Here is a 26944-nt window from a genome sequence, read left to right as displayed (position 1 = left end):
AATGACTTTAAATCTATGTCCCCTATCTCTCTGCTAAGGGAAATACGTCCTTCCTATCCACTCTATATAGCCCCCTCATCATTTTATACACCTCAATTAAATCTCCCCTCAGCCTTCGCTGTTCCAAAAAAAACGACCTCAGCCTATCCAATCTTTCCTCAAAGCTAAAATTCTCCAGTCCTGGCAACATCCTCGTAAATCTCCTTCCTACCCTCTCTAGTGTAGTCACAATCTCCATTGCAATAACTTTAATAACCATGTTTTTGATCTCTAAACCCTTCAGGGAGTGTTGAAAATGTGTTTCATGCAGTCCTTCAAAGGCACAACATTTTACTAGCACTTGCAAGTTTAACCACCTAATCACATTTACAACATTTACCTATTCTAATGGTTTCTCCCGAATTCCTTTCACTATTATCAGCATTCTTAGCCTTACTATCTCCTCTGATTTCAAATAAAATTTATACATCTCTGCTGCAACCTTTTCTGCCTCTATCTTTTTATCAGCATCTGTTACGGTCTCTAGTAGAATCTAAGTTGCAAATCCTGTATGCTGCTCCCCTTGCATCCTCATTGTGTTGAATCAACACTCATCACACAGTTTCCTAATATAATTACTCATCATACACTACTTCTTCATTCATTTTTTCCAGGACTTCAGAACATTTTACCTGGATGGCTGACTTGTTGGGGGTGGCAGTGGCCATGTCAGGAGTTGCAAGTCCATTTTTATTCAACAGGTCCATAATGCAAACTCCGGGTTCACTGATGACCACTGAGTCCTCTGAAGACTGCTGGTAGGTTGGTTGGTCATCGATGGCTTCTTTGTCCGACTGTTCTGGCTCGTCTGTGTACCTCAGCTTTGTTTGAACCATGTGTTTCCTGCAAGTTTGCCCATTCTTGAGCTTAATAATGAATACTCTGTTGCTCTCCTTGGCCATGACCGTACCAGCGATCCATTTGGGACCCTGACCATAGTTCAACACATATACAGGATCATTAACAGAAATCTCATATGACACAGTTGCGCGATCGTGGTACCCTTATTGACTTTGTCTTCTGTATTCAACATGATTATTTAAATCCGGGTGTACCAGAGATAGATTGGTCTTAAGACCTCTTTTTATCATGAGTTCAGCAGGCGAGACCCCTGTGAGTGTGTGGGGTCTTGTCCTGTAACTCAGCAGTATGCAGGACAAGCAGGTCTGCAGTGACCCTTGGGTTACTCTCCTCATGCTTTGCTTGATAATTTGTACTGCACATTCAGCTTGCCTGTTGGACGCAGGCTTGAATGGTGCTAATGTTTTATGCCATTAAGTTTTACAAACTCCTGAAACTCCTGACTGGTGAAGCACGACCCATTGTCGCTCACCACTATGTTAGGCAGACCATGTGACGCCAACATGACATTGAGATTCTCTACGGTTGCCGTGGACGTGCTGGATGACATGATTATGCATTCTATCCACTTCGAATAAGCATCCACCACCACTAAAAACATCTTGCCTAGGAAGGGACCTGCAAAATCTACATGGATCCTGGACCAAGGTTTGGATGGCCATGGCCATGACCACAGACTCAGTGGCGATTCCGCTGGTGCTTTGCGGAGCTGCATGCAAGTGTTGCACTGATGCACACATGCTTCCAGCTCAGAATCAATTCCTGGCCACCATACATGGGACCTGGCGATGGCCTTCATCATCACTATACCTGGATATGTGCTGTGTAACTCACGCACGAACCTTTCTCTCCCTTTTTTGGACATTACAATGCGATTGCTCCACAATATGCAATCTGCTTGAATAGACAGTTCGTCCTTGCGATGAAGATACGGTTTGGCCTCCTCCCACATTTGCTTAGGTATGGCAGACCAATCCCTTTTTAGGATGCAACCCTTTACCACTGATAAAATCAGGTCCTGGCTGGTCCAGGTCTTGACTTGTTGAGCCATGACAGGGGTTCCTTCACTCTCAAAAGCATCCATGATTAACTTTGGATCCGCTGGTTGTGGCATTTCCATCTCCGGTGTGGGCAACGGCAACCAGCTCAAAGCATTGGCACAATTCTCTGTGCCAGGTCTGTGGCGAATGACATAATCATAGGCAGATAATGTCAGCGTCCACCTTTGGATGCAAGATGAAGCATTGGTATTGATACCTTTGCTCTCGGAAAACAACTAAATGAGCGGCTTGTGATCAGTCTCTAATCGAACCTCAGACTGAACAGATATTGATGCATCTTTTTAACACCGTACACACACGCTAAAGCTTCTTTTTCTACCATGCTGTAGGCTCTATCCGCTTTAGACAAACTTTTGGATGCATACGCGACAGGTTGAAGTTTCCCCAACTCTTTGGCTTGTTGGAGTACGTAACCAATTCCATATGATGATGCGTCACAGGCCAAAACTAAAAGTTTACATGGGTTATAATGTACCAGCAGCTTGTTTGAGCAAAGCAGATTGGTGGCTTTCTCGAAAGCTCTGTCTTGTGATGCGCCCCACACCCAGTTGTCGCCTTTTCTCAATAGCATGTGCAGTAATTCTAGTAAGGTGCTCAATTTAGGTAGGAAGTTACCAAAGTAGTTGAGTAGATCCAGGAATGAATGCAGCTCCGTCACATTCTTCAGCTTGGGTGGATTCTTGATGGCCTTGGTTTTCACATCAGTAGGTCTGATGCTATCAGCAGCGATTTTCCTCCCGAGGAACTCGACCTCCGGTGCCATGAAGATGCAAATTGAGCGTTTCAGTCTGAGTCCCACTTTATCCAAATGCAGTAGAACTTCTTCCAGGTTGTTCAAATGTTCCTTGGACTCACAACCGGTGATCAGGATTAAATCTTGGAACACAACGGTTCTGGGAACGGACTTCAGTAGACTTTCCATATTCCTCTGGAATATTGCTGCAGCCGAACGAATTCCAAAAGGGCACTTGTGGAAAATAAACAATCCTTTGTGCGTGTTAATGCACGTAAGTCTCTTTAATGCCTTGACCAACTCCTGTGTCATATAGGCCAACGTCAATTCCAGTTTTGTGAACGACTTCCCTCCGGCTAGCGTCACAAACAAGTCATCAGTCTTCGGTAACAGATTCTGATCTTGTTTCAAAACCCTGTTGATCGTAGCCTTGTAGTCTCCACAGATTCTGACTGTGGCACTTTTCAGCACAGGAACAATGGGGCTGGCCCATTCATTAAATTTGACTTCACACTGGAGTCTGTCCAGTTCAATTTCAACCTTCTCCCTCATCGTATACGGCACTGCCCGAGCTTTATGATGGACAGGTCTTGCATCTGAGTCCACATGGATCTGCACCTTGGCTCCCGTGAAGTTGCCGATACCCGGTTCGAACAGCGAGGGGAACTTGCTCAATACTTGGGCACATGTATCTTCCTCCGACGACAACGCCTTTATGTCGTTCTAGTCGCATCTGATTTTCTCCAACCAGCTTCTGCCGAGCAGCATTGGGCCATTGCCTAGAACAGTACACAGCGGTAACTCGTGAACCGCACCGTTATATGACACATTAATTTGTGCACTGCCAATCATCTTTATCAGTTTTTGTGTATGTGCACAGCTTGGTGTTAACAGGGCTCAGCCTGGACCTCACAGTCTTAGTATCCTACAGCTTATTAAATGCCCTCTCATTCATGATCGATTGACTTGTCCCTATGTCCAGTTCCATCGATACCAGTATCCCGTTAAACTTCACATTAATTAAAATTGGTTTACTTTTGGTTACGAAGGAGTACAGTCCATACATTTCTTCCTTTGGCATCTTGGATTGCATATCTGGATCCGCGCTAGTCTGACTCTCATCTTCCACGTGGTGTGTCGCAGTTCGCTTGCTCATCTGCGGACACTTGTGTTGGAGATGCCCCACTCTCAGACAGCCTTTGCAACTATATTGCTTAAATTGGCACTGCTGGTGCCAATGATTTCCCCCACAACGGATTTCCCCCACAATGCCAACACGGAGAAGTCGGATACATTCCCGCTGGTGGACTTTGGGCAGCCACAGGTTTCACGAATGCAGCCGGATAGGCCCTGCCTTGTGCCGCTCTGCCAAATGCCGAATCAATCGCATTTACAGTACTTGCCAAGGTTCGGTTATTCACCGCTATTTGCTTGAGACTCCTGTCCATCGTCATACATGATTGGGCGATCTGAATGGCCCTTTTTAAATCCAGCTCCTCCACCACCAGAAGTTTGTGCAGGATCACCTCGTGGTTGATACCGATAACGAAGAAGTCCCGCAGCATGTCTGCCAACACCGTCCCGAACTTGCACGATCCCGCTAGACGTCTTGGGTCAGCAACGAATTCCGCCGTGCTCTGGCTCTCCGAGCGAACGTGTGAATAAAACCTGTATCTCGAGATGATGATGCCGTCATCTGGCTTGAGGTGCTCCCGTACCAATGTACACAACTCCTCGTACGTTTTCTCTGTTGGATCACTATGCAAGAGTAGATTCATTCAGACCGTAAATCTTTGAACCGCACACAGTGAGGAACACGGCCCGGTGCCGATCTGCATCGTCGGCCCCCTTCATTTTGTTGGCCACAAAGTACTAGTTCAAACGGCTCACAAAGTCTGCCCAATCTTCTCCCTCCATGAATCGCTCTAAAAATCCAATCATGCTCATTTTGCAAACAAAGGTTCTTGTATTCTCGTCGCCAAATGTTATGTATGCAATAAAGGTTCAAACTGAGTACAGTTTTTAACTAAGCAAGGTACAACCTTGGCTCTGCTTTATTTAGGCCCAAGGTGCCTGACTCTCAAAATGGCTGGTCTTTTATACCTGAGCAGCACCATATGTATGCTGCTCAGTGGCCTCCAACAATGACGCTATCTGGTGGCTACAATCAGAATGTGCATACATGACAACTTTACTTTATTTGTTCTCAGGATATGGGTGGCACTGAGAATACTGCAGTTTATTGCCCATCCCTAGCTGCCCTGAGAAGATGGTGGTGGGCCTTCTCCTTGAATCACTGAGTCCTTGTGGACTGTGTTGGTTAGGGAATTGGCCCAGCAATGATGAAGGCATGGACCATATATATTCAATTCAGGATGGTGAGCGACTTGGAGGGGAAATTGGAATCAATGGTGTTCCTATGACATTGTGCTTTTGTCCTTCCTGAAGGTAAAGGTTGCAGGGGAGGGCCCTTCATTTATCCTACTGTTTTTAAGGTTTCAAAATTGAAACTCTATGCCATGATTTCTTTATCTTCCCTTTAACCCTTTGAGGTCTTGACTGTGTTATGCACTTTGGTTTTTCAGTAAAAAGTGTTTATATTGAAAACCTAATTTTTGATCATCAGTATCAAATGTGATATGTATGTATGTATCAGTTTCCTACACACTGAAAAGATGTAATTCACCTTCACTGTCCACACAATTTAGCAAATAATGCAGTTATCCTTAAATCTATGAATTTTGTTGTCAGTTAATGAATTTGAATCATTCAAACTGATTTGCTGATGGTCACCATTCTTAATACAATACAGATGATGCTGAATTAATGATTCCAAACCAGTAGCATTTGGTATCTCATAAAATGACTGCTATTGATGTGGCCAAGGATGAGGCTGTAGACTAGTCAATCATGAAAAATATCTGACAACTTAAGGACATCAACAAAGAGGAAACACCTTGCTGAATAAGAAGTGGCAAGAAGCCAGCAGAACAACTGATCAGCATCAAGAACGTCCCCACCTTTATACCAATGTATATGTCACATGCACAACAATTTGAAAACCAATGAAGGAGACCTCAGCCATCTTGGTTAATAGTCAATTGTTAATTTCTCATGGACTCCCTAAAGTTGCAGGACATAAGTGACTCACTGTACAATGTTCTAATGACAGTACTATGGCCTACTATTCATATTATGAGAGAAGACCAACAATGTGCCTCAGCCAGATTGATAACAGCCCACAACAGATGTAAACAACTAGAAATTTCACCTCTGCCCGAAACAGGGCACACCTTCTGTTTTTCTCCACCGCATGGGTTGCATGTCGATATTCAGCACTTGGAAGTTTTTTTTGGTCGGGGCGGATGTAGTTGCGGCTGAGGGGTAGAAGTGCCCTTGCAGCAGGTCGGCCGCCCCAATCATCAGCGCCGCGCTAATGATGTCAGTGCGATGCAGACGTGCTGCGTCGTGTTGACGCATCACAACATCTCTCCCCTTCTGTTAAAGGGGAGGGCCGCTGCGATCTCTGCATATTTTTAAGTTAGATCCACTGGGCCACCAAGGAGGGTTTCGGCTGGGCCAGCGGCCTTATCGAGAGGGGTAAATTCGGCCTCTAAGAATCATGGCTTTGGTCAATTGACCAATCAGAGTGGACAACTGGTCCGCCACATACCTCCAAGATATTGCCAGCCAGACAGCTAAAGAGACAGCTGAGCTACTTTGCCCAACCAATCAGGCAGACCGTGTGCAGATATCCACTTTGAATCCCTCTATGTATCGCTCTACATCAAGTTTTTTTTGATTCCAACACTGGAACCAGGACAAAGAAATGTACATTACATGAGAAAACTAAAAGAAAGCTTCTAATCTTAAAAAGTATTTGTCTCAGGAAGAAGCAACATATGAAACAAAAAGGACACCTTTAATTTTTTTTTACAGCTTTCTTAGACTACAGAATGCAGAGAGCTCACAGCACCAATGTTGTCATAGGAAAATTATGGTCTACTATTCAGACTGTGATGGCAGACCTATAGTGATCGGTTGTATGGATTCTGCATTATTTACCCTTCCTGATTGAGGGCAATTGCAGTGCCCCTGTTGCTGCCCCAGTTGAGGTCAGTTAATGTGGTACAGATCGGGGCTGAATTTCTTGGTGTTTGGCTCAACTATTCATCGCAAAAACTCACAGAGCCAATGGGTGAGTTCCTGCCTGTTATAATAACATGAAAACCCAAAAAAGAGGGTCTCTTTAGACTATTCAACATGCTCCTTCCATATGGACCGCATATAGTTTGCAGAGTTGCTGGTAGTGAAGCTTATTTTATCTCCTGGTAGAGATCAAAATCCACAAATAAAACTTTAAGGGCCCGAACTTGGTGAAGGCCTCCGCCTGCCCAAGTGCCATCCAAAGGACCGCCGATGGCCGTGAGGTCCCTGACGGTTCTTTAGCCGGGATTTTCATCACCCAGGTCCTTCGAAGGTCAGTGGGCAACAAATCTGAGATGTACGCAGTCAATCTGGGCGGCAGCCGGCGTGAGCTTTCATTCTCGGCGGCAAAGGCGCTTGCCATCCAAGTGCCACCGAGGATGGAGTCTGGCCAATGGAGGGTCAAAGAACTAAAAATAAAAAGCATTAAAAAAAAATCTGACAACCTTCAGAGGACCCCATCCAGGTAAGTACCTGTAAAGAAATAATGTAAATAAACTTCACTTTTTTACAGCATCTTCATATTTACTGTTGAGGACAGAGCAGCCTCCACTCAGCGGTCCACTGCCGTCCTGTCGACGACTCCAGCCGACTCCCTACCCACATGAATTTGGCATCTCGGCGGGCGGGAGTACACTTCCCACCAGCTCTCCCCGCCCGCCCAGTCCAGACCACGACGAAAGTGGCATTGTCGCTTCCATGAGAGGAATGTCGGTGGCAGTGAGCAGTGGGTGGTGAGTTCTCCAATTTCGGTCCCTATGGAACTGAAAACAACAATTAAGTGCATCACTAGACATTTAAAGTACATCAGGCTCGATACACTATAGTGAAGTTAGCAGTGTCACAGTACATTTTACCTGGGCACACTTCTGGGTTTTCATGCAAATTGAGGCCACGTCATTTACTTTTTTGTATTGCAGTTGTGTGGACAGGCTGGATGGACCAGAGGGTCTTTTCCTGTCAGTTGTTTTTTGTATGTACCTGGCATATCAACTCTTACCTCACCTAAGTGGCAACAGCCTGCAACAGGTGTAGACCAACTATGCTTAGTGGCTTTTCATAGAACCATAGTATGCTACAGCAGAAAAACAGGCCCATCAGCTTTGTGCTGGTGTATTTGATCACATTAGACGAGAAGACAGACAGACAGACAGACATCACTACAAAAAGTTAGGATGGGTGGAAATACCATGATAGACCAGGAAATGTCAGATGTGTTAATAACTAATTCTTTATGTCAGTCTTCTCTTATTAAAAATTGCAAGTAATTCCAGACACACTTAAAACACACAGGGGTGGAAATTTGGTACTGCCCATTTTGAGGCATTAATCCAAGCAGAGCGGTAATTTTAGTGCCTTTAAAAAGTTTGGGCCTCCTGCCGAGAAATTTGCTTGGATCGGACCAAGAGCTGAAGGGGTCGTTAAATCAGCCGTTACACACACCTGACCTGGACGGGTGCTACAGAAAATCTTCGCGCTAAATTTTGGAAACCATTGCGCATGCTCCGAAGTCCGATTCACATCCCGGGAAAAGCCGAGTCTTAAAAGCGAGGTAAGTATGCACATCCGCTGCTCCACCTCCTCAGTGTCTTCAGAGCAGGAAAATAGAGGAGCAAGGAGGACGGCAGCGAGCGCACCTCTTCTCAGCCACGGTCCTTGACACCTTGCACTGCGCGACAGCCTGGAGGGGGACGATGGCCGCCGCCAAGTGTATTCAGAAGGCTGTGAAGGGAGGTGGCCCAGCACATTTCTGCCTGCAACATGGTGGCCAGGACAGCGACATAATGTCGCAAAAAGTTCAACGACTTCACTAGGATCATGAGGGTGAGTACCCTTTCCATTCACCTTGCAATGCGTTCATGTGAGCCTCACTTTCTCACACAATGCAAAGGCTTTGCAGTGCCCACCCCTTCTCTAATGTACCAGGCCATTCTCCTCATTGTTGGAAACACCCTAAAAGCTCTCTGTCGCCTCACCAGACATGCCCCACCCATCCAAGCATCTCTCAGCTTCTAGGCCTGAGGACACCCACCAACACCTTTTAACTCTTCATATGCAGTCACAGGCTTTCGTCCTCATACTTACTCGTAGCTCTTTGTCCCCAAATCCCACCGTTAACACTTCCACTGTGCGCTGCCATGCAGGCTGAGATGCAGAGATGCACACCTCGGGACATTAGTAGCAAGTCACTTACCGTGGACACATGTGGCACATGAGTAGCAACAGACCTGCTGGCTGACAACTTCTGGTTTTGGTCATTGCAGACCAAACTCATCTACAACAGGCGAGAGCAGCAGTGGACAGGCAGAGGAAAGCCTGACCTCCAGGACCTCACCACGGTCGAGGAGCGAGTGTCCGCCCTCATGGGCACACCAGTCGGGGCGGTGGCGGCCGGTGAGACAGAGTCCCCGCTCGACAGTGACCGTTTGTGAATGAGATGGCCGTTTTCTGTGAGACCCCTCACCCTTGAGCCCACACGCCTTACAACATGTAGCTCCAAAATAACTTTGCCCCCTCCTTCTTGCCTTCCTGCCCCCTCCTCAATTGCAGATGATGAGCCAGACGTGAGACAGCCTGCCCATCAGCCGTCTTCTTCACATGACGGGGAAGATGAGGAGGAACTGGAGACCAGTGCGGCGACAGAGCGAGACCCATCCTCAGTGCCAGCGAGTGGGCAGGCCAGCTCAGTGGAAGAACCCACCTTCTTGGGGTTTGTAGATCCAGACGCTCCTGGCCCTCGTGGCCTGCAGCAACGCCCAGCGCGAGAGGAAGCACGGGGGTCCAGCTCTCCAGAGGGTAAGTCGACCCAGGAGTCCTGCTCAGAGACAGGCAGAAGAGGACCTGAATTTGGAGGCTATGTCCAGGGAGTCCATGCAGATGCACCGTGAGATTATGGGTGCACTGGGGAGGGTGCCGCACAGCATGGATGCATTTGCTGTGAGTGTGGTGGAGGCCACCTCAAGTATTGCCCATGCCTCTCAGCAGTCTAATGAGCCCATCCTGTCATTTTGGAAACTTTCAGGACCGAGCATTGCGTGATGTTTTGTTTGTGAGATGAAAGATGAAGCAATCGGAAGAAAGTTGTTGACAACCCCTAACTTGACTTTTGATTTAGCTTGTCAGACAGCTATGTTGATGGATATGGCTGACCAATATTCTCGAGAACTTCATGCCATTTCCAGTTGTCAGATAACTGAGGTGAGTCACCTGCAGGTTAAAAGTAATAGGCACTTTAGTCCCAAGGCCTCAGCAACTGGCCAAGGTAAGAGTAGATTGAAGTCATGCTATCAGTGTCTGGGACAACACATTGCTCAAAGTTGTCCTTATGTGAAGGCAGAGTGTTTCTACTGGAAGAAAACAGGGCTTCTTGCGTAGGCTTGCTGACTGAAGAATAAACTGATATTCAATGCTAGAAGTCGAAATCGCCAGAGACTACATAGCATTGAAGAGAAGCAACAGAACGACGAGGTTTTGGAGATATATGTCATCAGCAACACGAAAGTATCTGCGTAGTACCGGAATTGCTATATCTCGACAAGTTGCATGATTTTCCACTGGAAAAGTCGAAGATCGAGCTGCAAGGCTACTCAGGAGAGCAAATCACTGTGGTAGGACGTATCACCGTACCAGTGAAATACAAGGATCAGTTTCAGAGATTGCCTCTCTTAGTAATGGCAGGAAACAAGCCTGCCTTAATAGGTAGAAATTGGTTGTGATCACTGAAGCTGGATTGGAATGAGATCTTTTGTGTTGAAACGAGATTTGCATCGAAATATGACATCATCAAACAGTATCTGAAGGTGTTCTGCAAAACAGGCAGTCCGATCCAAAGCTTCAAGGTGAGTGTTAGAGTGCAGAAGGATGCTAGACTAGTTTACTGCAAGCAATGTCTTGTACCATACATACTCAAGGAGAAAGTTGAGCAAGAATTCAAAAGACTAGATACTGAGAACATTATCTCTAAGGTAGATCTAAGTAATTAGGCTACACCCATTGTTATTGTACTGAAGACAGATGGTAAGGTAAGGTTGTGTGGTGATTATAAAGTAACCATAAACCAGGTTCTAGAGGGTAAACTACCCAATACATTGCCAAATGTAGAAGGTGGTCAGATCTTCTCAAAGTTAGATCTCACAAATGGTTACTTACAACTTGAACTAAATGAGGAGTCTAAGGCATACTTGACTACAAATACTCATCTAGGCTTACATCAATTTAATAGGCTACCATTTGGAGTGTCTTCCGCCCCCACCATATTCCAAGGGGTGATGAACCATATTTTGCAAGGCCTTGAATGGGTAGTATGTTATTTAGATGACGTATTAATTTCAGCACGAAATAGGCAAATCCATAATAATGTATTGAATGAAGTCCTCAAACAGCTAGAAAAGCACAGAGTATGAGTGACTTCTCGCAATTGTGAGTTATTTCAAAACTCAGTGGAGTACTTAGGGCACAGAGTAGACAAAGTTGGTTTACATATAACCAAGGGAAAGCTGGATGCAATCAAAAATGCACCCACTCCCAAGAATGTCACTGAACTTTGGTCATTTTTGGGTCTTAGGAACTTCCCATAATAGTTCAAATCAAATTTGGCTACAGTGTTACATCCACTGAATGAGCTGTTGAAAAAACAGGCCCATTGGAAGTGGTCAGTTGGTAGGGAGTACCATGTTAGTTCACTATGACGTATCTAAGGAGATCAAGCTAGCATGTGATGCCTCTCCGTATAGAGTTGGGGCAGGGATCTCTCATGTGCACGATCAGCCATGATCGTATTAAATGGCGGAGCAGGCTCAAGGGGCTGTATGGCCTACTCCTGCTCCTATTTCCCATTTCTTATAGTGGGGAGGAAAGACCAATTGCTTTTGCTTCACACACTCTGTGCCAGTGAGCATAATTATGCGCAGATTGAAGAGAAGCTTTGGCATAAATTTTTGGGGTCAAGAAGTTCCATAAATACTTGTATGGTCATAAGTTTACCATCGTTACTGACCATAAGCCCCTGACAGCAATCCTCCATCCAAAGTCTCTAGCTTGAACCTAAATTAAATCTGAAGGTGCGAGTGAAGCACCATCACCATAAATGGTTAAAGTGGTTACCAGGAAGAGTAGTGAAGATATGTGGCACTCACACATATTTGGTCAAGATGTTTGATCATGGAAAGTTAGATTTGTTCACAATGATCATATTTTACCAACAAATGTGGAAGGAGTTGAACATTGGAATGATTCGATTATTTCTGACTCATCAGATAGTCTTGTTACAAGTAGAGAACCAGTAGCAAATCCTACATCAAATGGACTAGAAACAAGTCCAAGAGAAAGTCAGAATTTAAGTCTGAGTCAGGCTGATAAACAGTCTGAAGTTGTAAAGAGTCCAAATGTAGATCAAGGGCTGACTTGGAGAAAAATTCTCCTCAGGATCAGTCTGGAATGAGTTTAAGTTCGACACCACGTTTGGAAAGTTCTGTTCGAGAGTGAAGGTATCCTCTTCAAGACAGAAAACCAATGGTTAAGTTTGATTTGTAAATATGGCAAAATAAGTCCATGGGCTAGAATTTACACTTTTGGACAGATCGCCCAAAAATGGGGGTTATTTCCGGCGTAGGTGGTAAAAATGAGTTTTCAGATCGCCGGCTTGTCGACCATTCTCAAAGCACCTAGTCTCCATTTTCGAAATTGGACATTACCGCGAGCGATATGAAATGGGCGGTAGCGTTAAATCTCTCTGGCTTTCTGCCGTAAAGTGTCACCGTCCTTAGCAACGGCATGGCAACGCTCGATTCCCATGATTCAGGAGGTCAAGGGTCATCATGACATGCGCAGAAGAGGAGTCAGAGAGAGAGGGAGCTGAGAGGGACTGAAGGCATGTGTGGATGTGGTGTGGCTGTTTTGGGAGGAGGAAGGGAGAGTTTAGAACAAATAGGGAAACAAAAATTAGCTGCTACCAGCCAGATATTTGCTCGAATTTGGCGTGAGAGGAGGAGGCGTCACAGCATGCTGTGGAGACTGAAGCTGGCGAGAGCAGTGAGCTGGGAGAGGAGCACATTAGAGGGCGCAAAAGAGTGAGGAGATTCTCAGACGAGGCAAATGCCTCACTCCTGCAGGAGGTCGAGACACGCCAAGGTGATTTGACCCAGGGAGGGTGTGGGAGGCCCACCCCAAAGGCCTACCAGAAGATATGGGCTGAGATAGCAGAGGTGATCTCGTCGGCGATCAACGAGGTGCGTGAGGGCAACCAATGCCACAAACGATGGTTCGATCTTGTGGGATCCGCAAGAGTAAGTATTACATTTATTTACATGTACATATGTATTTATATAATTTGATTTGTAAGAGTCATGAGTGACTATCAGCAGATGTGAGGTCTTTCACTTTTACCGGGAATGTTGTAGTCAAAGCCTGTGGTGACGGTGCATGTCTTTAGATAAAGAATGATAATTATCATAATAATCATGATTACTTCTGTCGGTTATGTGTTATCAGTCTCTGTGATGTACCTAGCAATGATATCACACAGTGATCTCATGGCATGTCCTGTCAACTTTTACAGAAGAAGCTATCGACGATGAGGTGCCGAGGCGAACGGGTGGGGGGCCACCAGTTCCCAGTGATATCACTGAGATGGAGGAGCGGGTGCTCACATTCATGGGGAAGCACACCCGGACAGCCACGCAAGCATCTGCAGACCCTGAAGTGAAGCGATGTGAGTAAAGTTTACACCATTGCATGATGTAAAGTTAATAGATGCCACACCCACTCATATCCGAACAATCATATATGATAGATGATTTCTAAAATTGTCCTAGAAATAATGCTGGCCTAATGAAAATCATTGCAATGCACCATGTGTTGATGGTCATGAAATGTGATGTCTGTGATGATCTTGATAGTGGTGGTGCTTTTGTCGTGCATATGCTGTGTGCAGCGCTGGAATCACCTTTTGACCCTAGCACCCCCTTCTCCTCTAATAACCTCATTTGTGTTTTGCAGCTCAGCCCGCAGCACGGCCCCAGGCAAGGCCACAGAGGTCAGAAGGTGGAGGCGCAAGGCCGGACTCGCCAGACGATCTTGTAGAAACATTTAAAATAATGAAAGGGATAGACAAGATAGAGGCAGAGAGGTTGTTTCCACTGGTCGGGGAGACTAGAACTAGGGGGCACAGCCTCAAAATACGGGGGAGCCAATTTAAAACTGAGTTGAGAAGGAATTTCTTCTCCCAGAGGGTTGTGAATCTGTGGAATTCTCTGCCCAAGGAAGCAGTTGAGGCTCGCTCATTGAATGTATTCAAATCACAGATAGATAGATTTTTAACCAATAAGGGAATTAAGGGTTATGGGGAGCGGGCGGGTAAGTGGAGCTGCGTCCACGGCCAGATCAGCCATGATCTTTTTGAGTGGCGGAGCAGGCTCGAGGGGCTAGATGGCCTACTCCTGTTCCTAATTCTTATGTTCTTATGTTCTTATGATCCTACATCTGCTGAGGTGCTCCGATTCTTACCCATCAGTCCGCTGGGTCTGTTCTCTATAAATGAGAGCGCGGACTTCAAGGAGCCTGCATTGCTCCACTCCAGAAGCCATTCCACCCCAAGGCCATCTAGTGGTCCTCCAGTCATTCGCGCCTCCACTCTGGAGGTACCGGCCCCAAACACCTCACCACAGGGCACCCCATTTGTACCAGGACGGCGCCGACCCCGCGGACGTTTCGTGGACGTGGCAGGTCTGGTCCATGAGCGTGATATGAGTTGTCCAGGAGGATTGTAGACATTGGTGACTAGCTCCTCGAAGCATTGGGGGGCATAGCCCGACAGCTGGCCACCATGACGGAGTACGTTCCGTGGATGGTGGAGGCCCCGGAGGCGATAGCCAGGAACACTGCTGGCACAGGCCTCCCAGTGGTCCCGCAACGCAGCACTCCACCCTTAGGTTCCACACCACCACTGCAAAAGACAGATGAGAGGCAGGACCAAGATCCTGCTTCTGGATCATAAAATGTTCCATCCTCGGTACCTCCGGCTCCCGTACCCATGCAATCACCGTCTCTGCCTTCATCCCCCCGAATGAGGCACCACCTGAGGAGCTCTTCGGCCAGGCAGCGTGGAGTGAGGAGGGGAAGGGGTAGAGGTGGGGAGAAGAAGGGGAGGGGAGAAGGAAAGTGAGGTGCATGTCCGCAGGTGATGGCTGTGTTATATCTCCATCTGGGTGTATGCAATTTGTTGTAATGTATGGGGGGAGGGGACCACCCTCCTGCTTTGCCTTTGTATTCTGTGCTGCTGGACATGTTGAACATTTGATTGATGTCAATGGTGGAAAAAGTGGGTTGTGGGCGGTGGGGGAGGGGTGTTTTTGCCCGTGATATTTGTGATTTCAGACCAATGTTGGTATAAAATGTTTTTTATTGAACATAACCTTGTCTCAGATAGCTGGACTGTTACACACTGTTGATTTCTTAACATGAAACTGTTAAATAAAACTTAACTTCAATCAACGTAAACTTTAACTGGCACCAAGGTGATGGGCACCATTGATGTCTAAGCTGCACACACACCGCAGTATGTCAGCATTGTCACTCACAGCAACATTCTTTCAGGCAAGTCATTCGGATATCAGCTCCTCACATAAGAGTCTTGCAGCTATGTAGCCACCACGGGCCCTTTCTTGTGGTCTGAACGGGGTCGTGGGCATGGTTGCATAGCCAGCCTGATTGTCTGGCCCTAGGTCAGCGTCCAGCCCCTCATTGTCCTCTCTCTCTCTCTCCTGAGGTGGAGCATCAGTCCCTTCTGACAATTCTTGTCCCCTCCTGATAGCCAAGTTGTGCAGCATGGAGCACACGACCATGAATTTAGCTACTTGCTCAGGGTTGTATTGTAGCTCCCCTCCTGAGTGGTCCAGGCATCTGAAGCGCTGCTTAAGTACAGTTATTGTTTTCTGGACCACATTGCATGTGTCTCTGTGGCTCTGGTGGTATCACTTCTCGGCCTCGGTGTGGGTGTCACGCAGGGGGGTCATCAGCCAGGTCGCTAGGCCACATCGGTTGTCACCAAGCAACCAGCATTGTCCTTGTGGCTGATTCTTAAACATGTCAGAGACAGCGCTTTCACGCAGGATGTGAGCCTCATCGAAGCTGCCCGGACATTTGGCATTCACTGCCATTATGACCTGATTGTGGTCGACAACTAGTTGGACCTTCAGGGAGTGAAATCCTTTTCTGTTACGAAAAAGCTCTGGGTCCTGAGAAGGTGCCCGCATGGCGATGTGAGTGCGCTGTATTGCTCCCTGCACCCTGGGGAACTTAGCAATGTGGTAGAATGCTCCAGCCCGGTCAGTCTAAGCCTCCATGGTCATGGGGAAGCTGATAAAGTCCATCCTTCTCGCATACAGGGCCTCCGTGACCTGTCTAATGCAGCGATGGGTGACATGGTGAGACAGAGGAGAAATCTCAACCGCGGAGGCCGGAAAGGAACCGGACGTGTAGAAAGACAGTGCCGCGGTGACCTTGACCTCAACCGACACTGGTGTCCTGATGGTAGGCTGCATATGCGGCCTGATGAGCTCACATATTTCATTGATCACCACCTTGTGGAAGCGCAGTCTCCGAAGGCAGGTGTGCTCAGACACGTCGAGGTAAGACCACTTTTCCCTGTACATGCGGGGTGCGTGTGGTTTGGACCTCCTCCTCATTCTTGCATCTCTTAAATTGGGCACATAATGATGTGCATCAGACATTGAACCATTTGCACTCTGCAGCATCTGCGTATTAATCGATGCAGGCTGTGAAATGGCTGGCCTCATTGCAATTAAAGTATAATAGTGATTGATAAGCAATAATTTGGTCACTAAAATACATCTACAGTAAACCCCCAATCATCCAAAGTCTGAAAATATGTCTGTGGAGATGGTCACTTCACCTGAGAAGAGCCCCAGAGTCAATCGAAACTCCCCCGAAGTTCAAGCACATTGATTGGGCTAACCAAACTGGTAGCAATGCAGTCTACATATTGATTGGGCTAACCAAACTGGTAGCAATGTGGTGGAGGAGGATTTCCTAGAGTGTATTAGGGATGGTTTTCTAAACCAATATGTCGAGGAACCAAAGAGAGAGCTGGCCATCCTAGACTGGGTGATGTGTAATGAGAAGGGACTAATTAGCAATCTTGTTGTGTGAGGCCCCTTGGGGAAGAGTGACCATAATATGGTAGAGTTCTTTATTAAGATGGAGAGTGACACAGTTAATTCGGAAACGAGGGTCCTGAACTTATGGAAAGGTAACTTCAACGTTATGAGGTGTGAATTGGCTAGAATAGACTGGCAAAGGATACTTAAAGGGTTGACGGTGGATAAGCAATGGCAAACATTTAAAGATCACATGGATGAACTTCAGCAATTGTACATCCCTGTCTGGAGTAAAAATAAAACTGGGAAGGTGGCTCAACCATGGCTAACAAGGGAAATAAAGGATAGTGTTAAAGTAAAGGAAGAGGCATATAATCTGGCTAGCAAAAGCAACAAACCTGAGGACTCGGAGAAATTTAGAATTCAACAGAGGAAGACTAAAGATTTAATTAAGAGGGGGAAAATAGAGTACGAGAGGAAGCTTGCAGGGAACATAAAAACTGACTGCAAGAACTTCTATAAATATGTGAAGAGAAAAAGATTAGTGAAGATAAACGTAGGTCCCTTGCAGTTGGATTCAGGTAAATTTATAATGGGGAACAAAAAAATAGCAGACCAATTGAACAAATATTTTGGTTCTGTCTTCACGAAGGAAGACACAAATAACCTTCTGATTATACTAGGAGACAGTAGGTATAGTGAGAAGGAGGAACTGAAGGATATCCTTATTAGGCGGGAAATTGTATTAGGAAATTGATGGGATTGAAGGCCGATAAATCCCCGGGGCCTGATAGTCTGCATCCCAGAGTACTTAAGGAAGTGGCCCTAGAAATAGTGGATGCATTGGTGATCATTTTCCAACATTCCATGGACTCTGGTTCAGTTCCTATGGACTGGAGGGTAGCTAATGTAACACCAATTTTTAAAAAAGGAGGGAGAGAGAAAACGGGTAATTGTAGATCGGTTAGCCTGACAGCAGTAGTGGGGAAAATGTTGGATGAAATAGCAACGCATTTGGAAGGCAGTGGCAGGATCGGACCAAGTCAGCATGGATTTATGAAAGATAAATCATGCTTGACGAATCTTCTGGAATTTTTTGAGGATGTAACTAGTACAGTGGACAAGGGAGAACCAGTGAATGTGGTGTATTTGGACTTTCAAAAGGCTTTTGACAAGGTCCCACACAAGAGATTGGTGTGAAAAATCAAAGCACATGGTATTGGGGGTAATGTACTGACGTGGATAGAGAACTGGTTGGCAGACAGGAAGCAGAGAGTCGGGATAAACGGGTCCTTTTCAGAATAGAATGGCAGGCAGTGACTAGTGGAGTACCGCAGGGCTCAGTGCTGGGAACCCAGCTTTTTATAATATATATTAACGATTTAGATGAAGGAATTGAGTGTAATATCTCCAAGTTTGCGAATGACACTAAACTGGGTGGTGTTGTGAGCTGTGAGGAGGACGCCAAGAGGCTGCAGGGTGACTTGTACAGGTTAGGTGAGTGGGCAAATGCATAGCAGATGCAGTATAATGTGGATAAATGTGAGGTTATCCATTTGGGGGCAAAGACACGAAGGCAGAATATTATCTGGATGGCAGAAGATTAGGAACAGGGGGGGTGCAACGAGACCTGGGTGTCATGGTTCAATAGTCACTGAAAGTGGGCATGCAGGTACAGCAGGCTGTGAAGAAGGCAAATGGTATGTTGGTCTTCATAGCTAGGGGATTTGAGTATAGGAGCAGGGAGGTCTAACTGCAGTTGTACAGGGCCGTAGTGAGGCCTCACCTGGAATATTGTGTTCAGTTTTGGTCTCCTAATCTGAGGAAGGACGTTCTTGCTATTGAGGGAGTGCAGCGAAGGTTCACCAGACTGATTCCAGGGATGGCTGGACTGTCATATGAGGAGAGACTGGATCAACTGGGCCTTTATTCACTGGAGTTTAGAAAGATGAGAGGGAATCTCATAGAAACATATAAGATTCTGACGGGATTGGACAGGTTAGATATGTGAAGAATGTTCCCGATATTGGGGAAGTCCAGAACCAGGGGACATAATCTTAGGATAAGGGGTAGGCCATTTAGGACTGAGATGAGGAGAAACTTCTTCACTCAGAGAGTTGTTAACCTGTGGAATTCCCTGCCGCAGAGAGTTGTTGATGCCAGTTCATTGGATATATTCAAGAGGGAGTTAGATATGGCCCTTACGGCTAAAGGGATCAAAGGGTATGGAGAGAAAAGAGGAAAGGGGTGCTGAGGTGAATGATCAGCCATGATCTTATTGAATGGTGCTGCAGGCTTGAAGAGCCGAATGGCCTACTCCTGCACCTATTTTCTATGTTTCTATGAAACAAATAAGATACTGAGGGGTCTCAACAAGCTGGATGCAGAGAGGATGTTTCTCCTCATGGGGGAATTTAGAACTAGGGGACATAGTTTCAGAATAAGAGGTCGCCCATTTAAAACTGAGATGAGGAAGAATTTCTTCTCTCAGTGGGTTGTAAATCTGTGGAATTCTCTGCCCCAGAGAACTGTGGAGGCTGGGTCATTGAATATATTTAAAGTGGAGATAGACGGATTTTTGAGCGATAAGGGAGCGAAGAGTTATGGGGAGCAGGCAGGGAAGTGGAGCTGAGCCTTTGATTAGATCAGCCATGATCTTATTGAATGGCGGAGCAGGCTCGAGGGGACCAAATGGCCTACTCCTGCTACTATTTCTTATGTTCTTACGTTCTTATATAATATAGCTCCATCTAGTGGATGACTGCAACAACTGATGTATAGCAATAAAGTCATATGATATAATGGGGCCATCTTGTGTGTGTGTGTGTGCTTTCGTGATGTCGTAGATGTTATGTATGCAACCCTACGCAACCTGTATCATGCCGCCACCAGAGGGCATTCCTGTTGGAGTCCCAAGGGATCCCAGCATCCCTTGGGAGCACTGTATATAAGCAGGCCTCCCATGCTGTACCAACACTCTGGAGTTTGAATAAAGGAGCTAAGATCACACTTACTCATTGTCTACAGTACTCAGTTACATTACTTTATTATGAGCATAACAACTGGCGACGAGATAATGAACAATCACGCAAAAATGCAGAGAACTGTTGGTATCCTGGAGAAATTCGCAGAAGGGGATATAGAAAAATAAGTGCAGGAGTATGCCATTCAGCCCTTCGATGTTGGACGATTGGGAGGCCTTCATGGAGCAACTCGACCAATACTTCGTGGCCAACGAGCTGGAAGAGGACAAGAACGCTGCCAAATGAAGGGCGATCCTCCTCATCGTCTGTGGGGCAACAACCTATGCCCTCATGAAAAATCTTCTAGCTCCGGTGAAACCAACAACCAAATCTTATGAAGGACTGTGTACGCTGGTCCGGGAGCACTAAATCCGAAGGAAAGCATTCTGATGGCAAGGTATCGATTTTATATGTGTCAACGGTCTGAAGGCCAGGAAGTGGCAAGCTACGTTGCCGAACTAAGACGCCTTTCAGGACATTGCGAATTCGATGGATTCCTTGAGTAAATGCTAAGAGACTTCTTTGTGCTTGGCATTGGCCATGAGGTTATCCTTCACAAACTATTGGCTGATGAAACACCGAACCTGAGCGAAGCCATAACGATAGCCCAGGCATTTATGTCCACCAGCGATAACACCAAACAAATTTCGCAGCATAAAGATACATCGGCAAGTACTGTACACAAAGTAACGTCATTTTCAGGCAGGAATGCATATGGCAGAACGTACACGCCTGCAGCTGCACGACCTCAGAGTCCGCCATGAAACGTTAATGCGAGGCAGTTAACACCTTGTTGGCGCTGCGGAGGTGATCATCGAGCCCATCAATGCCGCTTCAAACACTGTGTGCAAAGGCTGTGGAACAATGGGACACCTCCAGTGAATGTGCAGACGAGCTTCAAACCCTGCAAACCACCACGTTGCAGAGGAGGATCGATCCATGGCGGATCAGGCTGAACTAAAGACTCAAACCGAGGAGACAGAAGTGTACGGGGTATACACCTTCACCACGAAATGTCCACCGATCATTCTAAAAGTCGAACTGAATGAAATTCCAGTATCCATGGAACTGGACACGGATGCGAGTCAGTCTATCATGAGCAAAAAAGCCTTCGACAGGCTGTATTGCAACAAGGCACACAGGCCCAAGCTTAGCCCCATTCATACCAAGCTAAGAACTTACACTAAAGAGCTGATCCCTGTTATTGGCAGCGCAGCGGTAAAAGTCTCCTATGATGGAGCAGTGCACGAACTCCCACTATGGATTGTACCAGGAGATGGCTCCACACTGTTCGGCAGAAGCTGGCTGGGAAAAATCCGCTGGAACTGGGAAAACATCCGAGAGCTTTCGTCCAACGACGACGCCTCATATGCTCAGGTTCTGAGCAAGTTCCTGTCGTTGTTTGAGCCAGGCATTGGAAGTTTCTCTGGGGCGAAGGTGCAGATCCACTTGGTTCCCGGTACCACAAGGCACGGGCAGTGGCTTATATGATGCGAGACAAAGTGGAAATTGAGCTGGACAGGCTGCAGTGAGAAGTCATCATCGCGCCAGTGGAGTTCAACAAGTGGGCCAGTCCAATTATTCCGGTTCTCAAAGGCGATGGCACGATCAGGATTTGTGGGGACTATAAAGTAACGATTAACCGTTTTTCACTACAGGACCAGTACCCGCTACCCAAGGCAGACGACCTATTTGCGACCCTGGCTGGCGGAAAAACATTCACCAAGTTGGACCTGACCTCGGCCTACATGACCCAGAAGCTGGCGGAATCTTCAAAAGGCCTCACCTGCATCAACACGCACAAAGGTCTGTTCATCTACAATAGATGCCCGTTTGGGATTCGATCGGTCGCGGCTATTTTTCAAAGGAACATGGAGAACCTGCTAAAGTCAGTTCTGCGCACTGTGGTTTTCCAGGACGACATACTGGTCACAGGTCGGGACACCATCGAACACTTGAAGGACCTGAAAGAGGTTCTAAGTCGGCTAGATCGCGTGGGACTCAGGTTGAAACGTTCTAAGTGTGTTTTCCTGGCGCCGAGGTTGAGTTCTTACGGAGAAGACATGCGGCAGACGGCATCAGACCCACCGACGCCAAGACGGAGGCCATCAAAAACGCGCCGAGACCACAGAACGTGACGGAGCTGCGGTCGTTCCTGGGACTCCTCAATTATTTCGATAATTTCCTATCCGGGTTAAGCACCTTGCTAGAACCCCTACATGTGCTGCTATGCAAGGGAGATGACTGGGTATGGGGGAAATCACAAGAGGCTGCTTTTGAGAAAGCCAGAAATCTGTTATGTTCCAACAAACTGCTTGTTCTGTAAAACCCTTGTAAACGTTTAGTGCTAGCTTGCGATACGTCTTCGTATGGGGTCAGGTGTGTGTTACAACAAGCAAACGAATCGGGAACATTGCAACCGGTCGCCTATGCGTCCAGGAGTTTGTCCAAGGCCGATAGGGCCTACAGAATGATTGAAAAAAAAACTCTGGCATGTGTTTACGAGGTGAAAAAAATTCACCCAATATCTGTTAGGTCTCAGTTTGAGTTAGAAACTGACCATAAGCCGCTCATATCACTATTCTCAGAGAGCAAAGGGAATAATACCAATGCCTCTGTTCGCATCCAAAGATGGGTGCTCACGCAGTCTGCATGTAACTATGTAATCCGCCACAGACCAGACACAGAGAACTGCGCTGATGCTCTCAGTCAGCTACCATTGCCCACCACCGGGATGGAAATGGCACAGCCTGCAGACTTGCTCTTGGTGATTAATGCATTTGAAAATGAAAAGTCACCCGCTGCGGCCCGCCAGATCAGGACCTGGACCAGCCAGGATCCTTTACTGTCTCTTGTAAAAAACTGTGTCCTCCATGGGAGCTAGTCCAGCGTCCAGTGGAGATGCATAAAGAGATCAAGCCGTTCCAGTGGCGCAAAGACGAAATGCCCATACAGGCGAACTGTCTTTTGTGGGGCAATTGCGTGGTTTTGCCTAAGAAAGGCAGGGAAACGTTCAAAAGCGACCTACACAGTACCCACCCAGGCATAGTAATGATGAAAGCTATAGCCAGATCCCATGTGTGGTGACCCGGCATCGACTCAGATTTGAAGTCATGCATACGCCAATCCAACACTTGCTCTCAATTGAGAAATGCACCCAGAGAGGCACCATTAAGTTTGTGTCATGGCCCTCCAAACCGTGGTCTAGGATCCACGTTGACTTTGCGGGTCTGTTTCTAGGCAAAATGTTTTTGGTTGTTGTTGTGGATGCTTATTCAAAATGGATTGAGTGTGTAATAATGTCTGTAAGCACGTCCACTGCCACCATCAAAAGCCTACGAGCCATGTTCGCCACGCACGGCCTGCCTGATGTCCTTGTCAGTGACAATGGGCCGTGCTTCACCAGTGCTGAATTCAAGGAATTCATGACCCGCAATGGGATCAAGCACATCACATCTGTCCCGTTCAAGCCCGCATCCAACGACCAGGCAGAACGGGCAGTACTAACCATCAAGCAAAGCTGTTTTGGCAGGCTCCCTGCAGACCCGCCTGTCCCGAGTCCTGCTCAGCTACCGCACAAGATCCCACTTGCTCACCGGGATTCCCCCAGCCGAGCTGCAATTGAAAAGGGCGCTCAAAACAAGGCTCTCTCTTGTCCATCCTGATCTCCATGATCACGTCGTGGACAGGCGGCACCAACAAAGCATGTACCATGATCTTGTCACACGATATTGAAGTCAATGACCCTGTATTTGTGCTCAACTATGGACATGGTCCAAAATGGCTTGCTGGCACCGTCATAGCCAAAGAAGGGAGTAGGGTGTTTCAGGTCAAACTTGCTACTGGACTAACTTACAGAAGGCATTTGGACCAAATCAAACTGTGATTCACAAACAGCCACGAGCAACCCAAAGAGGATACCACCAACTTCGACCCTGCAACACACACACAAGTGGCAACCGACATCACGGTCAACCACGAAGCTGAACTCACCATTCCCAGCAGCCTGGCAAGGCCAGCTGCTCAACAGCTCAGCGAAGCTCTAACCAGTTCATCCACACCTGCATTTATACCGCCACGATCGAAAAGGGAGCAAAAAGCCACAGATCATCTCACCCTGTAAATAAGTGTACTATTGACTTTGGGAAGGAGTGATGTCATGTATGCAACCCTAGGCAACCTGTATCATGCCATTACCAGGGGACATACCTGTTGGAATCCCAAGGAAACCCAGAATCCCTTGGGAGCACTGTAAATAAGCAGGCTTCCCATGCTGTCCCAACACTCTGGAGTTTGAATAAAGGAGCTAAGGTCACACTTACTCATTGTCTACAGTACTCAGTTACATTACTTTATTATAAGTAAGTATATCACAACAGCCTCAGAACCATCTCCAGCAACCTTCAACTCTGATGTGTGCACAGCTCCTTTAAATAGGTGAGCTGAAGCCGAGTCATCTGACGTCATCAGACCCGCTCCAGTTAATTGACTGGGAAACCCGCATGACTCAATTTATTGATGTCGTTAAGTTAAATAAACAGTGGAGAGTGCGCTGATAGGAAGTACAGGATAGTGACCCATTATGCGACCTCAACGCACCTGACCGGCTCACAGGTAAAAATTCACCCCTTATTGTCAGAGGCAAAAGCTATAAGGAATGACGTGATATACTAGGGAGTTTTCAGCCTCAAAAAGAGAGGGGAGCTGATAGAGTTGAAGTGCTCAAACAATGGCCTGTGGGTCATATATGGCTCACAAGTCCTGTGAAACTAGCCCTGATGCTGCACTGACTCACCCTCCTTCAGCCCATGCCTAAAATGGGCAGCAACGTAGCATGGAGAGGGGAGGAGTGCTTTATTTGTTTTTAATTTAATGTTTTGCATTGTTAATTTTAACATGTCACCCACATGTGATACAATGCTAGGTGGCCTCACTGAAATACCCCTTTGTAAAGGTTTATAAGATATTTAATGTGATAGATAAAATAAAACCAAAATAAAACTTTTACATTTTCCAGGGCAGGAAGGCCTTGGTTCAGAGTTGAGAAGGAAAGGATGTCTGTCTGTTAGATATAACATGAAAGGTATCAGACTATGCCGTGAATTTCTTGAACCCTTGAGGCAAAATTTGGCGACCAGAAAATTAAAGAACAATTATTATTTGACTTTTTTGATTGGTTGAGTTTATTTTAAATCTAATCAGCGCCTGCTTAAAAAAAAGTGAAAGTTCAGTTTTCTCTTCAAAATGCTGTTAGGGACTTCTCTTCTGTTTACTTGTGATGTTATTATTTCATCACTTGATCCATCTCTGCTACATTTGACATCAGTCGGCAGCAGTGAGCACTATTTCATGTTATGTAGATGCATGAACATTTCATGTGATAATGTGTCATTATCAAGCTATATTAAAGCACGCTGTATAATAATTGCTTTTTTATTATAGATCGCAAGATGTTTGCCTTGCTTTACCTGGCAGCCTTTGTGTACTGCATAGCAGGCCAGACTCTTCTCAGCAAATTCAAGGGAGAACGAAGATACACCAGTAATTTCTCCAAATTAGTATGTAGTGTTCCCGGCTTACCCGGAACACTAGGGCCACCTGGAGCACATGGAACCCCTGGGCCTCATGGACGCATCGGCCTTCCAGGCAGAGATGGGAGAGATGGCAGACAGGGTGAAAAGGGGGAGAAAGGGACATCAGGTACAGCATTTACTTTCCTTTTTATGTTAGCTATTGTAGCAATATAATTATCTTACCAAATCAGCCATGTTAGAAATAATTATAAATGACATTTGCAATATATCAATCACAATACAGTTGCTTGACACCTAAAAATTGCATGGGTCAATGGAAATCTGAAGGAACCTTTGGTAAATTCTGCTAAAATATGTGAAATCTAAGAGCAACTTTCACAGATTTAGTGATGTTCCCCATGAATAAAACTTATACATACTTACAATTACCCCCTTTCTCCAATGCATTAAATTTTAATGGAATTTTCCATTTCCCCAACCAATGAGCTGCACCAAGGTACCTATTTGGTATCCACAGCTCTGGTTTTATGGAGATAGGACCAATTTCCAGCAAACTTTGGGCCAATGTCCTTGGACGTGCATTCAAGGCACACTACCCATTTTGTACTGGTTTATAAAGATCAAAAATTATATCACTTTATGTTTTTGATCAATATTCCTCTTTCTATGGTGTTTACTCTGTATCACTCTCTGTCCCTCTCCCTGGTGTTTACTCTGTGTCACTCTCTGTCCCTCTCCCTGGTGTTTACTCTGTGTCACTCTCTGTCCCTCTCCCTGGTGTTTGCTCTGTGACACTCTCTGTCCCTCTCCCTGGTGTTTGCTCTGTGACACTCTCTGTCCCTCTCCCTGGTGTTTGCTCTGTGCTATTCCCTAGCAGCATTGTCACAAAGTTTATTTATTTAACCTTAAATAAATTCCCTTCCCAATTTTTTCTCAATTTGTGCTTTGTCTGTACTAGATTATTTTATTTTCCTTTAATATGAATGCCTCTAATTTGTACTTTTTATTGAACTTACTATGAAACCATCTCAAGCTATAACCAATCTGCACTATGAATGTGAAACAGACCAACCTTTCAGCTATGGAAATGTGCTCAGCAAGGTTTGTTGGGTGGATCTGGGGTGGGTGCGGGAGGAGCATTGGGTGAGGATCCATTTGGTGACTTCCTGCCCCCCCCCACCTGCCGTCACTTCTGGCATTTCTCACTAAAGTGACATAGGAACAGAAGTAGGCCATTCATTCCCTCGAGCCTGTCATGCCATTCAATTAAATCATGGCTGATCTGCATCCTAACTCCATTTATCTGCTCTCGGTCCATATCCCGTAATACCCTTGCCTGACAAAAATCTATCAATCTCAGTTTTAAAATTTC

At 46.2% G+C, this 26944-nt stretch overlaps 1 protein-coding gene across 3 annotated transcripts in view; it reads left to right on the top strand.

The window, feature by feature from the left end:
• The window catches only part of LOC139233089 (complement C1q tumor necrosis factor-related protein 7), a 90231-nt gene that overhangs the window by 40846 nt on the left and 22441 nt on the right, over window positions 1-26944 (top strand). For all 3 annotated transcript variants that reach the window (XM_070863628.1, XM_070863619.1, XM_070863611.1), the window contains one exon: window positions 25481-25738. In XM_070863628.1, the coding sequence (XP_070719729.1) occupies window positions 25489-25738 (250 nt within the window). In that variant the 5' untranslated portion in view covers window positions 25481-25488. The remainder of the gene's footprint in view (window positions 1-25480; window positions 25739-26944) is intronic.

The sequence above is a fragment of the Pristiophorus japonicus genome, chromosome 2 (assembly GCF_044704955.1).
Source record: "Pristiophorus japonicus isolate sPriJap1 chromosome 2, sPriJap1.hap1, whole genome shotgun sequence".
Taxonomy (NCBI): Eukaryota; Metazoa; Chordata; class Chondrichthyes; family Pristiophoridae; genus Pristiophorus; species Pristiophorus japonicus.
This window is presented reverse-complemented; position numbering and strand designations above follow the sequence as displayed.